Source organism: Patiria miniata, unplaced genomic scaffold, assembly GCF_015706575.1.
Source record: "Patiria miniata isolate m_02_andy unplaced genomic scaffold, ASM1570657v1 HiC_scaffold_6, whole genome shotgun sequence".
Taxonomy (NCBI): Eukaryota; Metazoa; Echinodermata; class Asteroidea; order Valvatida; family Asterinidae; genus Patiria; species Patiria miniata.
In genome coordinates, this window is record NW_024037073.1 from 9,592,057 (window position 1) to 9,609,969 (window position 17,913).

At 40.7% G+C, this 17,913-nt stretch overlaps 2 protein-coding genes across 5 annotated transcripts in view; one reads left to right on the plus strand and one right to left on the minus strand.

Moving 5' to 3' along the window:
* Window positions 1-2,035: 2,035 nt before the first annotated feature.
* On the minus strand, window positions 2,036-14,614 carry LOC119742868 (glutaryl-CoA dehydrogenase, mitochondrial-like). Of its 4 annotated transcripts, none has more exons than XM_038219097.1 (9): window positions 14,342-14,614; window positions 11,419-11,568; window positions 10,181-10,414; window positions 8,774-8,903; window positions 7,989-8,211; window positions 6,868-6,971; window positions 5,274-5,399; window positions 4,742-4,902; window positions 2,036-3,374 (listed from the first exon to the last, which is right to left on the minus strand). In XM_038219097.1, exons 1-9 carry the CDS (start codon window positions 14,442-14,444, stop codon window positions 3,298-3,300), a joined length of 1,308 nt encoding a protein of 435 aa, XP_038075025.1. In that variant the 5' UTR covers window positions 14,445-14,614; the 3' UTR covers window positions 2,036-3,297. The 4 variants fall into 4 exon arrangements, with proteins under 4 accessions (XP_038075025.1, XP_038075023.1, XP_038075024.1 ...); XM_038219095.1 differs by having other exon boundaries at window positions 11,419-11,574; XM_038219096.1 differs by having other exon boundaries at window positions 14,336-14,614.
* A 205-nt stretch (window positions 14,615-14,819) lies between these two features.
* LOC119742867 (MAP kinase-interacting serine/threonine-protein kinase 1-like) overlaps window positions 14,820-17,913 on the plus strand; it is a 31,123-nt gene continuing 28,029 nt past the window's right edge. Inside the window, exon 1 of the mRNA XM_038219091.1 lies at window positions 14,820-14,966. The gene's annotated coding sequence lies outside the window, so the exon portion shown is untranslated. The remainder of the gene's footprint in view (window positions 14,967-17,913) is intronic.

Here is a 17,913-nt window from a genome sequence, read left to right on the forward strand (position 1 = left end):
TACTGTCATTTTCAAGAAAAGTGGTATTTTTGTATCAATTTCCAACGCTGATCGGCCGACCAGCGTTGGAAAAAAACTGGCCTTTTTCCAAATACTGGCCCCAGTTGACCATCGCACTTGTTTGCAATCGATTAGACACCTATGAACGGGTACAAGCCAGCTAGACTGGTTCCCTGACCTTACAATTCCCCAATATATGTAAACTGCTCTGTTTCTTCTTAAATGGAGTCAGGGAACCAAACTACAGGAAAATGATTGTTTTTCTTGGTTTTTATAGCATTTTCGAACCCAAAACCTCAAAAAAGTCAGTGTAACTATATTTGCTATATATTTCCAACCCCCCAATTCCATCCATTTCTGAAAATTACAGCAAAAGCAAATGATGTATATTCCCTTTAAAAAGAATAATACATGTAGATGGTTTATTGCTAAAAAAAAACCCCAAAAAACAGATTCACGGCATGGCTCCGTATTTGGTCTGATGTAATTCACGAATGTAGCTTCTAATTTGTCCTAGTTTCGGGAAACTAATCTCATGTGATTTGAATGATGGGAAAATCTTTAGTAACAAAAAGTGTAGGGCCGGTCATCGAAATTTCGTTGTACAACTCATTCGGACAGTGCATGGTCCCAGTATAACATTGTCCACAATTTGTTAGAAGTGGACAACTTTTTTAAGAAGTAAGAATGTACACATTCAACAATCACATTTTAGGGATTTCAAAAAAATGATTTATTTTACATGTTATATCAGAAGAAAATTCTAAAAATAAACTTTCACACATGGGTAAATAGAGCACATCTCTTATCAAACAGAAAGTATGGTATTGTCCAATGACCAAAAAAACCAAACCAATTTAAGACTTCATAAATTTTCAGAATTCAATTTTTATATGTAAGAATTACACCTGTTAATTCCGAGGGACAAACAATTGTAGTTAAAAAATGACTTAACGATAATTATTGTTTATAAAGTTGAACAAAAACACTGACTGGAACGCGGTTAGAAACTGAACTACAGATTGCCGTTCCAGTGCTCTACCAACTGAGCTATCCAGCCCCATGTTGGCGGTTCCCCATTTGTATTGGCGCAGATAAGGGACATATTTTGGGGAACTGTGCCTTTGATGATACAAGCATGGCTTTTGGCACACAGTCAGAGTATGTCTTAAGAAAGATATTGCAGATTTGTCCTTTGAAAAAATAAAGGTAGAATTACAAGCAATTTTCAAAATGGCTGCCATTGCTTGTTTTTCTACCTATATTATTTCAATTACAAATCTGCAATGGCCCTATGAGGTTCGTCAGTGACTTCGTCGTACATGCGCACACACCACTGATTACAAGCACCCATGGATAAACACGCAAGTTGCGTTAACTTCCGGTTCCATTCGTGCTATGCACATACTCTGACTGTGTGCCAAATTCCATGCTTTTATCATCAAACGAACAAACTCATCACCTATATGCCGTACTAAATGTCTTTGTTCAAGCGGCGCTAGTCAGAAGCCGCAAACCAGTATGTAGCCAGGGATCACACGCAAAGTCACGATGCTAGCAACATTAGCAATGCTGCAAACCTAGGAAATAGCAAACGGGGATCACACGGAGAGGATACGGCTTTTTAAAAATTAATACTAACCCCCTTGAGTGATTTACTAGGAATCTTCCTCACTCTTGCAAAATTCAAAACCACATGATAAACTCAACACCCAAACTGTTGGACTCAGATTATGGTGGTATGCCTGACCCCATGTAAAGCATAATTAGTTTACTAGTGCAGTACTCACTCCAACAGAATCCAACAAAACATGCAGTTGGATTTTGAATGGTTGGGTTGGTTAGGGTTAAGGAAATTTTATTTTAACACATCAAGGTAGCTATTTAGCTAGTTCTTTGTCACTTTTTGTAACTTTTCCTAAATATCTCAAAGGAAAGAGTCACAAGTATTGAACACTGTGACTGATCCGTATTATTTTACAGGGTCGAGTCCAAACATTTTTAGGGCTCAAGTAACAGATTTTTTTGTTTTCATTTTTGGCAATGTTCTATTTTGAGGAAGGAAATTAAATATTTTTCATTATTTTGTTTAATAATTGTGTTCTGAGAGGTAAGAAGGTTGCTAGCCATACAAACCTACTTGCATACTAAATCAACTTGGACATAGGCCTACACATGCATAATTCGCATTTTCTTTTCATAATAGGTCATATTTATCAGTTATGTACATTAGACATGATTCAAATTCATCGACAGAACTGATGCAAATGATAAGCAACTGGTGGTGTCTTAATTATGTTACAGTTAAACACCCTATACTTAAAATATCTCGGATACATGTATGTACAATATCTCTCAATTTCAGGTGAAAACATATGGAAAAAAGCAAACAAAATACACTTCAGTAAAAAAAAACCCCACAGTATTCAAAGGTTTATCTGTAATTGTTTCAGAGAGAATTTTAAAAAATGAGTCCATGTCATGATGTTGGAATATTTGTGAAAATCATCATGTTGATGGTTTCAAATTTACACATTACGCAACCAAAAACAATTTACATACGGCAATGTTTCGTTCAAGTTCACAAATTCTGATAAGAATTTGAACATAATGGCTCTGAACACTCTCTTCAATCCTCTAACCTCTTCGCTTTTTCAGTTCAAATTCGGGAAAGAAGTGGAGCTAGCAAGACATTCCAAAAACACCTGGAGATGTAGTCTAAATTTTCTTCCACAAAAAAAATAAGAAACAAAATTTCATTTTTTTTTTAATTCTCTAAAATATTCTCATATGACACCACGTTGGTTGAATACTATTCCAGAGTGATATCCACAAAGCAGCTCGATGCACAATTTTGCTTTGCACAGAATGTATTCTTGCTTAGCATAAAAAACAAGACACCAGCTAGGGGACATTTCAATTCATTTCCGGGACGAATTCCGGACAAGTTGTGGGTAGAATCATTGACTTTGTCCGTAACAATCTCCGCATCTGTCCCGGACATGTTCCAGGGAAATTTTCATTAGCAACTGCTTGACTCACTAATACTGATGACTTCATTGCGGGAAGATTGCGGGGAAGTTGTTCAGAATCCTGCAACTTATACCTGATACAATGTCCGCAACTTGTCGGAACTCGTCCCTGATATGAATTGAGACGGGCCGTAAGATATCATGCAGAGTGCATATTTATCATTTTTGACTGGTCTGGTCAGCTTGAACTTATCAATTCGCTAACCAATATTGCGTGCTTAGAGCTCCACTGACTTGTTTGGGGAAGCAGGGGGCGTTCTTTACACTAATTCTTGGCAGGTACAAAAGCCTGAAGTCCAGTGATGCTTCGTCCAAGGATCAGCGCATGGATGTCATGGGTGCCTGAAAATCAACAGCAAAATCAGAATGAGCGGGGAAATATAAGGAACAATGTGCTTTATTTTTCAGGCCTATAAGTAACTTTTCATTGAGTTAAAAGGGAAAATACAACATTTGCAAACAACAAAAAATAAATCTACCAAATCATTTTGAAATACCTTGCTGGACTGTAGTGAATTACAGTGTCAAGCATCTTGTAAAATCATGGCACCTGGTATACTGTCATTTTCAAGAAAAGTGGTATTTTTGTATCAATTTCCTATGCTGATCGGCCGACCAGCGTTGGAAAAAACTGGCTTTTTTTTCAAATACTGGCCCCAATTGACCATCGCACTCGTTTGCAATCGATTACAAACCTATGAACGGGTACAAGACAGCTAGACTGGTTCCCTGACCTTACAATTCCCCAATGTATGTAAACTGCTCTGTTTCTTCTTATATGGAGTCAGGGAACCAGACTACAGAAAATTGATTATTTTTCTTGGTTTTTATAGCATTTTTGAACCCAAAACCTCAAAAAAGTCAGTGTAACTATATTTGCGACATATTTCCAACCCCCCAATTCCATCCATTTCTGAAAATTACAGCAAAAGCAAATGATGTATATTCCCTTTACATCAAGCATTTCAGAATTTAATATATACCGAACGATTTTCCAAGACAAATTTAGGGCTTTCCATGACCAACTCTTCAGCTGTTTTGGCATCTTAGGAGCCTATTTACGATACGCTGGCCAGTCATCACACTGAGGCAAGGGACACCACTCCCTTTCAGCCTTCCAGTTTGACACAAGACCACTGAGCACCACAAAAGCAGCACAAAAGGTCTCTCTCAAAGATGGGCCATCTTTGTAGGAGAACTGCAACTGCGTATTTTATGCAATCAAGCACACATTGCGCAGTGTTGAAAATGTTCCCAACACACGGGCTTGTTGCTCGAAATGTGTTTGAAATATGACGCTGCTGATGCGCATTATGCTAGTTGCTATGCTAGCTCAAAATGCAGATGCACATGGCTGCAACAAGTATTGAGCATACATGCATAAAGACAAAGCATAGTAAACTGGAATGCAAACTGGAAGACTGCCATAGCTAAATGTTATGCATCATCCTGTAATGGGTCGTGCAGGATTCCATGACTTTTTCATGATTTTTTTTCTTGGAAGTTCAATTTTCCATGATAGCTTTATTTTCCAAACTTGTTCCATGACTGGGGAACCCTGTGTACTCCTCCCTGGAATTGTCACAAACTGTGGCAATGGAACAATGCCACCATTTCTAGCGATACTTAATATTTATTGTTTGTAACTAAAGCCATGACAACACCACTGTATTTGAAGAGCGCCCTCTAGTGCTAATTTCTTCCCTCACCTTCATATGTGTTGACAGCTTCCAGGTTCATGACGTGTCTGATGATGTGATACTCGTCTGAGATGCCGTTGCCGCCCAGCATGTCCCGCGCGTTCCGGGCAATATCCAACGCCTTGCCGCAAGAGTTGCGCTTGATCATGGAGATCATCTCTGGTGCAATTCTGACCAAAACAAGAACAGGTAAATTTGCACTTTGACCTGTGGGATTCTAGATCAATTGGCTTCTGTAAAACTTCAACACCAACCCATACAAAGTATTTCTCAAGATATTTTCTGAAATCTTGTCATACGTTTTAACCACAAAAACCTTGACCTTTGACCTACAGGGGTTCAAAAATTAGCAATCTATCAACAAAGACATTGAAAAATGTGGAAGATCACAAACAGATGGCTAGAAAGCTCAGTTGGTATATCAGCGGTTTGGTGAAAGTCAGTCGGTCGGGTTCAATGAGGACTACAGACTTGCTGAAATAAATCTGTTCCTGAGAAAAAGATTACTATAATTTTTTGGTTTTGGTGTTGTCTCTCTTACTTGTTTTCGTCCTTGAGTCGTCCAACTTGAACGCAAGCCTGCAGTCCCAGCGATATCTCGGTCAACATGTCGGCGAGCTTCTTCTGGATAAGCTGGTTCTTGGCAAGCGGGGATCCAAACTGAATTCTGGACAAGGTAAACAATATTGGTTACCAACACAATTTTATACAAATATCTTTATTTCGACCTGCTAAAAAATGCCGTGGGTATTAGGGTTAACCCCAGCCAGACGCAACACGGTGCATCAGGTGCAAAAGTCTGTGGGACCTGCACCCGATTTCACGAAGCGCTGCGACACGTCGCAACTCGAGTTACGACGTGTAACACGTCGCAACTCGCGACGCGTCGTATCTTCCATTTCACTAAAGTTGCGATGTGTTGAACGCGTCGTAAGTTCCTTGACAACGGCTTAAAACACGTCCCAAGTTACGACGTGTCTAGTGGTCATCGCAAAATAAGAAGAGTCATTTCTAAGCCAGTTTTATGCCATAAACATTACATTAACGAGATTATAATACCAAGGCAATGTGTGTAAAGTTGTAAATAGAAAATTCATTGACTAATTATGAATTAGACCGGAATATTAGAGTTGAAATTTCAAAGTAGCTATACAGTCCAATGTGAGCTTGTTTTCCTTCAAAATTGCATCGCATGGCCGCCATTTTGTTTTACGCTTTAACAAATTTCAGGCCGAGATCCGACGACTCTTTGTTGAATATCAGACGACTATTTACTGTACGCTGACGAAAGACATAAAACAGTCACCGAGTTGTGCTATAAATACACCTACGACGCGTCGCACTTACGACATGTTTAGTGAAATGGATCGCAGTACGCGTCGCAGCTGCGATGCATCGTAGAGATACGACGCGTCGCAGCGCTGCGATGCATCGTAAGTTACGAAGAGTTTGATGAAATCGGGTGCTGGCTGCATTTAGCCATAAACACCAGTGCATAAACAGCCAATTCTGAGACAATGAGAGCTAGTCCCATTGAACAATGCCACAGTTGTATCCTGCTGCAGCTGGTGACCACAGACTCTGAGGCAGTTTGCCTTAGGAAGTTTTGGTTGGATCTTGCTACACTGGGCAGGCTTCTCAGCTTGACAACTGTTACTTTTTTTTGCACTGGGTGTGGTTTCTAAGCAAAAAAGACCCTCGATGATAAGAGTTGGCCCCAAAAAATTCAAGGGTGAATATATATTTTATTTAAACTGATAACAAACCACTCAAGTTTTCCTCAAAATATAGCTTCAAGTTTTACTTCAAATTTTACACCAAATTTTATTCTGAAATTTACTCCAAATTTTAGTCCAACTTTAACTCTAAATTTTACTCCAAATTGAGTCAACATTTTACTCCAAATTTTACTTCAAACTCCAACTTTTACTCCAAATTTTACTCCACATGTTATTCCACATATTACTTTAAATATTACTCCAAATATTACCCCAAGTTGGACTCCAAATTGGACTCCAATTTTTACTCCAAATTTTACTCCACATACATGTATCACTCTAAATGTTACTCCAAATATAACCCCAAATTGGATTCCAAATTTGACTTGAACTATTACTCCATGGGTGAGTGGTTACCTGTCCAGCGTGTACTGCCTGGCAGCTTCTAAGCAGAACTCGGCTGCCCCGAGAGCTCCCCATGATATGCCGTAACGGGCACTGTTCAGACATCCAAAGGGACCCTAGAAAGACAGAACAACAAGATCCATAGAATGAATGTAAATGCAATGCCCCAGCTATAGCATCGCCCCACCTATAGATGGGACAGTCCCGTTGGGACCATCCTAACTCTAGTTTAGGACTGTGCCCTAGTTGGGAACAATTGATGCTATAGTTGGGACATGTGTGATTCATATTTTTCTGTTCTACTCTGGTTGCGTGGTGAAATGTCTGCACTAGTTAGCAGGAGGTTCTGGGTTCGAGTTCAAACTGAGTGAATTTTTCCTCAAAAGCCCTAAAAGAAGCATTGAGCATATAATTTATATATGGAATAAATCAAAATATTAAAACACGTTAATATATCAAAAATTCACACATGTGAGGCGTTCTGGCAAAAATAAATGGAACTTGGTACATTGCCAACAAAAATAAATGGTGGTGATTTTTTTTTTTGATTTTGAGATTAAGTGATATCTGTAATCTTTATATGTCTGCAGCACATACTTTAAAGAATTAGTATAAAATCGTGGAATAAAAGTGTTTTTAAGGAAAACAATTGGCATTTTTCATGTTCATGACTACAAAATAGTAGAATGTTGAAAAGCCTTTTCTCAGTATTTTACTTTTATGTCCTTTCAAAGTGTTTGCTTTAAACAGCTACAACTTGTCAACAGAATGTCCGATGGAAGTGCAACCAACATTTTTTAAGGAGAATTTTGTGGGCAATTCCACGGTTACTCACGTTACTGTTTTGATGTACTTTTGAGTTTCCTTGGGCTGTAATAACCTTACTGAAAAGGTTTAATAACTGTTATCCCCATGGTAGATAGAGTAGACCAAGACCTACCTAAGCACCAAAGATGACATCCAGAAAAATGTGTTATGTTTGATAAAAAAGACGCACAAAATTGGTTACTCACGTAAAGAAAATGTAACGAGAGTAACCGTGGAATTGCCGTTATTCTCTTTCCTAATAACCCTCATTTCAACTTCTGCCAACTTCTGTCTCATTTTGCCAGAACTTTGTCTGTTCTACTCACCCCGAGGCCCTGAGCGTTAGGCAGCATGTTCTCCTCTGGTATCTCCACGTCTTCCATCACGATCTGACCCGTCGTGGAGGCCCGCAGAGAAAACTTGCCCTCGATGACCGGGGCTGACAATCCCTTCATTCCCTTCTCCAGGATGAAGCCACGAATCCTTCCGCCCTCGGCTTCATTCTTGCCCCAAACCACGAAGACGTCGGCGATGGGAGAATTTGTGATCCTATCATTCCCAAAAAATAAGAAAAAGGACAATATTAAAACCCTAAGCTCCTAGGCCCTTTTTGCTAGAAACCATCCTCCATCCTCCAAAATCCTCCATAATTTTGCACTTATGTTCAAATGAAGGATACCCACTGCCCCATTCCTTTACAATCCTCCAACAGTCCTGCCTCTCAAAATGCATTCAGCCTCAATCCTCCAAAATTCTCCTTTTCTTCAAACACCGTTCATCCTCAATCCTCCAAAATCAACCGGTTCTGAATGTCCATGTGCCCCCAATCCTCCAAAACTGCATGTTGCATTCATCCTCAATCCTCCAATATCCTCCAAAATCTTCCAAAACTGCATGTTGCATTCATCCTCAATCCTCCAATATCCTCCAAAATCTTCCAAAACTGCATGTTGCATTCATCCTCAATCCTCCAAAATCCTCCAAAATCTTCCAAAACTGCATGTTGCACTCATCCTCAATCCTCCAAAATCCTCCAAAACCACCCGGAGGACTTTGGAGGATTGAGGAGGGTTGGGGTTAAACAAATTGGAAAGTGCTTAAACTTTCTCACCATGACTTGGCGCCGTTCAGGGTATAGCTCTTCCCGGCCGGGTTGTATCGTGCTCTGGTTTCCATGCCAGCAGGATCACTCCCATGGTTTGGTTCTGTCAGTCCAAAAGCACCCACAAGTTCACCCGTTGCTATGGTAATGTAAAAAAAACAACCTTGTTATATACTTTAATAAATGGACTTTGAAATCGGATAACGTAACAGAACAGGTGATCAACTGACTTGTAATGACTTTATTACATCTAAGTCGAAAACTGGTGAAATATTTTTTTATGAATGAGTAATGAGACTGTTTACTATTGCCCCACCCCTCCCTCCAAAACAAAAACAACTCCAAGATATCCTCGTATTTAATTGCAGCAGTCAACACTGAGAATAAAGCTTTTGGACAACATGCTTGAAAACGAACGATTGACCAAGTGTTTGCTGTAGGAGGCTATATATTCACTTGTCCGTCCTTTGTTTTATCCAAGACCACACAAACATCAATGCATTTGGGAGCCACAAAAATAAACATCGTTAACATTAAGATATTCCAAATTAGGAAGAAGTGCCACAGTCATTGTGGACTTTACTCATAATGCGCTGTGAAAATGTACATGTCTGTAGTAAGTTGTGCATTATTTGTTTTAATTATTTAGTTATTATTTTTCAAATTGAGATTGGATCAAATAAATAGAAAATTTTAAATACACCAAGTTTTACATGTGCAAGACTTAATTGCGTGAGCTGGTCAGAAGTTGCACTTGCCATTCAGGAAGTGCGAATTTAAATTTCTCAAATTGGGATATTAAAATGGCTTCTAAGGGGATATGCGTACACCTGTCTACAACTGATAATGAGCTTATTTTTTTTTAGAACATCACCTAGGTTTTGATATACAGGGTGAGTAAAACAAGCAAAACGCAAAAGTCGGGACCATGGTTTTAGTGAAGTTCTGCATATAGCACTTTGTGGAGTGTGATGGCCTAGCGGTTAAGAACACCGGACTCACGTTCTGGTGTTTCAGAGGCAACAGTGACGTGGGTTCGAGCCCGCTGGCGGACACTTGTGCTCTTAAGCAAGGCACTTAACCATTATTGCTTCGTCCTTCGGATGGGACGTTAAGCCGTAGGTCCCGCGTGTTGTATAAATGCACGTAAAAGAACCCAGTAAACACTTATCGCTAAGAGAAGGGGTTTGCCCCGGTGTTTCTGGCCTCCTGTATAAACTCCCACATGGAGTATTTAGGAGAAGAACCAGACAAGAACCAAGAACCAAAATCTAGGATATGAAAGCCCGTTCATTAGCTTTCTTTTAGTACAAGAATGATTCAAATCACTCATGTACTTTTCAAGTGGTTTTGCAAAACTTGAAGGGTTGTGAATTGCAGAAGACAAGGAGGGTTAAGAAAGAAAGACACTCTTACCCAATTTTGGGAGGTACTTTTGTCGCTGTGCTTCCGTTCCGTACTCGTGGATTGGGTGCATGACAAGTGATGACTGGACACTCATTGCCGAACGGTAGGCGGAGTCAACCCTCTCCACCTCCCTGGCGATTAGACCGTAGGCGACTGAGGACACCCCAGCACACCCATAGCCCTTAATGGTAGGGCCCAGGACCCCCAGCTCGCCCATTTCATTAAAGATCTCCCGGTGGAAGACTGCATTCAGTAACAGGTAAGACACATGTAAAATCAGTCAAATACATTCCACTCATGACTTTTCTGAGACCTCACACAAATGTTCGTATATAATCAGATTCAAGTAAGTCTCACTTGGATATAATATGCAAAGACTCTTAATGGTTTAACATACAAATCGGTAAAGTTATTTCAATATTAGAGTAGAGCCATTTGCAGCTATCCAAAAAGTAACTGACCAAATTATTTTTAAAAGGCTTATTTGGTTTAAAGATAGCAATGGCACTAAACTCTCTGTAAAATTGCTGTCAATGCTGTCAATTTGAAGAAAACAATAAAAGAAGGTCTTGAAAGATGAGTCAAGTGATAAATTTTTGGAAATTTCCGTTAGTAGTTGGTTTGCAATTGGGCGAATCCGTAAATTGGTGCGTGCAAACGTTGACATGATGCACACGTGCGCGCGCAGTTGCTATTATTTGTTGGTTTAGTGCGTGACATCACGTAGCTGCAATTGGCTGAATGAGAACCTGTTCTGGATGCTGATTTCCGGCGCAATGCCTGGCACTCGCGGGAAGAGTTTGAGTTTGAGCTATGAGTTTGTGTACTTGTTCTGCATAACCCCCCAAGGACAGACACACAAAGGGAGAACATCAGATCCTTTCAGTCCTCGGGAGTTGGTCTTTTGTTGGAAACAGTCCTCTGTGGTAGATTTGTGTGCTTAGTCTATGGGAGAGTGTTATATTACAGGTACAAAGGAAAACACAAAGCATTGTCCTCGGGGGTATAGTAAAACAAGAGTGTGCGCACGTGTAGTGTGTCCTACCCACTGTATTTTTTTTAAAGTGGCCACAAAGCAACATGTATTGTTCGCGCAATGAGTCCTTACAAGGCCGAAATTTAGAATATTTTTGTTTGGGTTTCACAATGTCTCCTTGACAACTGATTGTAAAGCCACAGATGTAGCCAAGGCTGAAGACCAAACCCACGCTTTCACAAACACCCACAAAATCCCAAATTTGACCAACCTTCATTTCTGTTGCCCATGAGGACCCGAGGCATGAGTTTGTCCTGGCAGTAGGCGTTCATCTGATCGCGAACCATCACTTCCTCCTCTGTCAGGTGACGCTCTAGATTCAACGCATCCTTCCAGTTAAATTGAACCTTCTCGGCTGAGGCTTCAGCTTCAAGGTAAACAGAGTCAAGGGGAATAGGGCACTTGTACTTTTGGGTGTGGAATTTGGAAAGATTCCCATACCTGGACATCACTTGCCACTCTGTGCACAAACCCTATGAGACTGGTCTGACAATTTCTAAGTGTTTTCTCAATAAATGCTTTCCCTGCTAAATTTGACTTTTTTGAGGACATTTATCCCTTTTTGATGGCAGATAGGTCACTGTAGGGAAAAATTAGTGATGGCCAGATATGGGAATCATTCCTGGAATGTACAACTGGTTGGATTACAATGGATCATTATTTTATAGGGTAAACTCTTTGTTTTGGTTACCTCTGACATGAATTTCAAAACTCCAGGGCACATTCTGTGCTCTAATACTTGTGAATTCCAGGAATGAGTATATTTAAACTTCTTACCCAACAAATAAATAGAGCTGTCCCGAATATACCAAATATATTCAATCATCAAATGAACATTCGTATACATGTAGCTTTTTGACGGTTTAAATATTTGAAAACCAAAAAACTAAGCACATACTGTTTACACACACGACTGCGATTTTATTTTATCGTGAAGTTGCGGCGATTTACTGTCAGGTGCCACTTTTATCTTTTTAGCACAAATTTACCGACTGTGCCTACATTTACTTAACCACCTGAATAAATTGAATTGAATCAATGCAATACAAATCACACTTTTTTTTAAATGGCACAACATCAGGTCAAGGATATCAATTATCATCATTGTTCATCTTCATTTGTCCATATACATGTATAATGGGCCTACTTAACAATTACATCTAATCATTTTCAAGGTTTTTAAAATGCAGTGGCTATCGTTACGGCAGCCGTAACGCAATTTTCAACTACTATCGTTACAGCATCATCTTGCTTCCTGACCTAACAGTAACAGTAATCAGTGTCAGGATCTTTGGCTGTTGGAACCAGACTTATCATTCAACCAAATGGTTCTCAGACTTTATTTCCCTTTTAAACAAAAAATCCTCCAAAGCCACGGATTAGGGAGAAAAACAAATCTACTTAAACAAAAAGAACAATTTGATTAAATTTAAAATCATGAAAGTAAACTGTTCTAAAAATATTTTTAAAATGAACAAAACAATCAACAAAAAATTTACAGGGTGGCAGCGGATTTCAACCCAAATCACCGGCTCCGTAGTCGAACGTGTCGAATGTGTATTAAGTCGTCACGTCAGTGCAACAAGGTCGTAACTTGATTCTGCAACAAAGTCGTATCTCTTGCAAATACGCTCTGTTGTCTGTGTAACCATGGAGCTATAGGTCGTATCTCGCGTATCGCGACGTCTATTGACTTTGTGCGTACAACTGTACATACTGGTTATTTTAAGCGAGGTAAGAACTTTGACATTGAAAACGGTACAACTATAGAATGCAGGGCCACTTTACTCTACATCCGCGCCTCCGTACGGCTGCGTGGAGGCGTGGAGCCGCAGTCGACCTACCTCCGAAAATCGATCGTGGAGTCGTGGAGCCGGCCGCAGTCGATATCTCCGAGAATTGCGCCCTCTATCGGTGAGCTTCTCTGCGACTCCGCGCCTCCGCCACTCCAGAGTGCCCCGCGTCTCCGCCGCGACTCTAAGACTCCGCGACTCCGCGCCTCCGCCACTCCAGAGTGCCCCGCGTCTCCGCCGCGACTCTAAGACTCCACGACTCCGCGCCTCCGCCACTCCGGACAGTGCCCCGTCGCCCTCCTCCCTTCCTAATTTGCGAGCCCATTTAAAATGGATACGGATGCTTCGTTCTCAATAAAATTCCGCCGAGAATTGCGCCCTCTATCGGCGCGAGTCTCTGCGACTCCGCGCCTCCGCCACTCCAGAGTGCCCCGCGTCTCCGCCGCGACTCTAAGACTCCACGACTCCGCGCCTCCGCCACTCCGGACAGTGCCCCGTCGCCCTCCTCCCTTCCTAATTTGCGAGCCCATTTAAAATGGATACGGATGCTTCGTTCTCAATAAAATTCCGCCGAGAATTGCGCCCTCTATCGGCGCGAGTCTCTGCGACTCCGCGACTCCGCGCCTCCGCCACTCCAGAGTGCCCCGCGTCTCCCCCGCGACTCTAAGACTCCACGACTCCGCGCCTCCGCCACTCCGGACAGTGCCCCGTCGCCCTCCTCCCTTCCTAATTTGCGAGCCCATTTAAAATGGATACGGATGCTTCGTTCTCAATAAAATTCCGCCGAGAATTGCGCCCTCTATCGGCGCGAGTCTCTGCGACTCCGCGCCTCCGCCACTCCAGAGTGCCCCGCGTCTCCGCCGCGACTCTAAGACTCCACGACTCCGCGCCTCCGCCACTCCGGACAGTGCCCCGTCGCCCCAACACATTTACAAGCACGCCCTCCCTTCCGATCCTTCATGAGAAGCTCAGAAGACAAGTGCATTCGCTGTACTTAGCACTTTTTGCAGGTTTGCATATCTATTACTCCTATCCATCCACGCCTCCACGCAAAATAAAAAACCTTGCTCCGGCGTGGCCCTGCATTCTATAGTTGCTCCTTGAAAACTTGCGTTTCACGTACATGACGTCACACGCCATAGGAGATACGACCTTGTTGCATGGACATGACGAAGTGTAACCAATCGAGCTACCGAAGCGTTCTGGTTGGACGGGTAGTTATGAATGTGATAAAGATTAGCAACAGTAATTTTGCAATACCGTAACGGTAGCAGTTGAAAATCGCATTACGGCTGTCGTTCCGCCGTAACGATAGCCCCTAGTTAAAAAGGATACGATTACGAGTTTGCGTACTTGCTGCCGTTGCTGTCGTGCCTTGGAATCGCTGCGATATTGAGGCAAGCGGACGCCACATCTGTCTCATCGCTAGTTTGTTCAGCGCCATATTTCACTTATTTGTTACAAGTAGACTCTATATTTCAGTAGAATGTTAACGACAATCTCTTAAAGTTTCAAATTTACGAAGATCAGACGATTTCAGCGGCGTTCGGTGTTTCGAAGTCCAAATCCCGTCGTCAGTCACGTAACTTTACTGCACTAGACACTAGCACTGCACACAATACTCGTTGTATAATTGAGTCTGGTACCTGTTGGTCGCATTCGATTCTGCATATCTCAGTCGTGTTTCCAAACGTCTAATTTGACGTGTACTGATGACACTGAAGGACATGTACCTTGACGAAAAGAAGGGTTTTTGCAAACCGTCCGTTTTTCCCTCCGACTAGAAAGTAATGAATATTCATGAATGGAATTAGCCGCTTGATTTGGTGTCAAGAAAAGAAAGAAATTTTGCTGCTGATTTTACTGATTATTTCTGAGGTTGTGTCTATTGGGAATGAACATTTGAGTTTATAGCATCAGATGAGAGAGCTGCTTGTTGACGGCGAAGGAGAGCTGGAATTTGTGGGTATGTTCCCTAACTTGTTTCCCCATCAATTTGATCAAAATAATGTTCAGAGTTTTGTTTTTATTTGAGGGAATGGGAGAGGGCGCTGTTTTGGTGTGTGTTGTTTTTTATGCTTTTTTTGGGGGGGGGCTTTTTTTTTTTTATAGGGGTTGTTGTTTTTGTGAGGTTTTTAATCAACTATTTTCTTTGATAAATTTAAAGTTTTAATATTTATTCATGGAATTACCTTTTTTCGTTCTAGCGCCATATTTATTAACAAAGGGCCTACATTACAACTACAAGAGTTTAAAACTGGCTTGCCTTTGTAATAATGTACAATAGGCCCCCCCCCCTATATGGCATTGGTACTTTAATATCTTGTGTTGTGAAAGTAACTTAACATTTTCAAATTTAAATTATAATTTATATACATTGTATGCATCGTGCATTTGATTGATTTTTTTTTGTAATTTTTGTTTAAATCTTTTGTTCCTAACTAGACTAGTGCTTGATCACCAAGCATGCAACGACGATCCATTGATGCCTTTTTGTGTGCATTCTTTGTGCATACCATTATTTATATTATTTTTCATGTCTTTTAGGTCATACATTGAAGCCTTTTTTAAGCTTTTGCCATGGAATAGTTGAAAGTTCACAGAAAACTGAAAAGTTAAGCTATAGTCCATCATTTGCAGCTATCCAAAAAGTAACTGGCGTAATTAGGCGAAGTAAAAAAAAAAACATGTTTAGCGTCCCCGCCCGCTTCCTTTTTAGAGGCTGCCTCCTTTTTTTTTTTTTTTTTTTTTTTTTTAAAAGACAAAAATTGATAAATTTTAACGATCTCTGACGAGGAAATAGTCAGTGAGTCCAAGTGGCGGCCATTTTGAAAAAAGCTGGTCTCCTCCTTCCTTTTTGTCAAAGAGGCAGGACGCTAAACATGTTTTTTTTTTTTTTTTGCCTTATTGTTGAAAAATATACTTGGTTGAACGATAGTAAGGGGACTAAACTCCCTGTGCAATTATTATTTCTGGCATGCTGTCATTTTGAAGAAATCAACAAAAGAAGGCCTTTCCAACGGTGCGTCTTAAAGTGCGCCACCGTTGGAAATTAAAAATAGTAGTTTTTTTTTTTTATGCGACGAAGCGTGCCCAAGCGTTGGCACGACGCAACAAGTTGTTGGATCAGTGCGCGACTTCGCGTAGCTGCAATCGGCTCAGTAAGAACGTGTCTCGGACGCTGAATTCAGGCCCAATTCAAAACATGATTCAGCAACTTTTGATTTGAATTCGGGATCCTAGAATACTGTTTTTCTCGGAAAATACAGCTGAAGCTGAGCTGAAACTTCATCAGGCTAGTTGTTCAGCACCCTTCTTTAGATTTTGAGCACGTTTGTTGCTTCAAACGAACAAAATGCACAATTTTTATACAAATGATGGACTCTACCTTTAAATGTAATACTAATAAGAGAACCTTTAAACAAAAAAAAGAAAATAGGCCTATGTTTTATTACAAAACCACATCAAAAATAAATGTAGAAAATTTAGTCGAAAAACTTATTAGCCTCCCTATCATTATAAATATTGTGGAGCAGATTTTGTCCATGCATGCATGATGCAACCATGGGTTCATAAGCTCACTCGTATAATTATTTTTGTCACTAGCAGTATTATGTCAGTGCCACTTTAAGTCTCCCTTTATGATTATTCTGGAAGAATTACGATTGTTAATTGGTCCCGTGAAAAGTTCTCAGCATTTATCAAAAAAGTATCAGGACTTATCACAAGTTTATTTGGTCAGCCAGATTTGTTGGAATTCATTCAAGGAAAATCACATGACAAAGTTATCCGCTGTGTTGTTGTCTGATGCAAGAATTTGCATATGTTGCACTTCTACCTAGTTGCCTGGCCCAATTCTCCTGTACCTAGCCTGAAATCCATACTGTTGCCCAAGTCTGTCTGCAATTTTACAGTGTCCATCATTATTATTGGAGCTGAGTGCCAAGCTAGCTGTTATGCAAATAGCTTTGAAGTAGTGCCAAGTCATGTGACAGTTGCCAGTGGTGGTGTTTATGTGTGCGTTGGCACGTCCCACGTCAGCAGGCTTCTTCCACGTCACCATACAATTAGGACATGTATGGCACAGTCCATTCTGTGGAAGGGGTGTGTGACCTTGGGTACACAGGCTTCTTCCACGTCACCATACAATCAGGACATGTATGGCACAGTCCATTCTGTGGAAGGGGTGTGTGACCTTGGGTACACTTTTCTTTTTGTACTCAGAATTTGTGTCCACACACACATAATATACTGATGTACCAAGCAGTGAATTCTCCATTCTGCTACAAATAATTTCCAGACTGCAGTTTTTCACTGAACAGGAATAAGTTTACCTGACAGTGGTGATATTGAAATTGAAAAGAATAAACTAGTCATAGTTTAAAAAAAAAAACAGGGTTCAGAACATTCTTACATAGGAAAGCAGAGACACTGTTGTTTAAGTCTTATCAGTCTATTTTAAGGAATTGGAAGTGTGAATTGCCAGAATTGGATAATCCCATTACTCTCCTGAAGACGGTCAGAGCATACTGACCGGAACGTCGAGTTTATACCTCGGGTTCTTTTCAGAACCATTCTCTTAGTTGAGAAATTATTTGCACATGGTGTTTCCGCAAACCTTTCATTATTTAGTATCTCCACCATGCATTGAAGCCTCAAATCTTACTAATCCCATTACATATAATGCTTTATTTGTCAGTATATTTGTTATCATAGTGTCTTGAGATGGCACGGTTTCCATTCGTTTTTTGAGGAACTTTATGTCAAGACCAAATGGCTGTAGATTATTTACAGTTGTTCTCATTCTGCCGACTTCCGGGACATTTCCAGTTCATTGGATGAAACAGTATGTACCGCCTATCGGTACCAAGGCTGTAGATCCTGAAATGAAACATTGCAATGCATGATGTGTT

Excerpts from the sequence above, each read along its gene's own strand:
- LOC119742868 (XM_038219094.1), bottom strand. The coding sequence starts at position 14,444 with ATGGCGCTGAACAAACTAGCGATGAGACAGATGTGGCGTCCGCTTGCC. Across the intron at positions 8,904-10,180 it reads AAAGTACCTCCCAAAATTGG|CAACGGGTGAACTTGTGGGT; the intron begins GTAAGAGTGTCT and ends ACATTACCATAG. Across the intron at positions 8,212-8,773 it reads CTGAACGGCGCCAAGTCATG|GATCACAAATTCTCCCATCG; the intron begins GTGAGAAAGTTT and ends TGGGAATGATAG.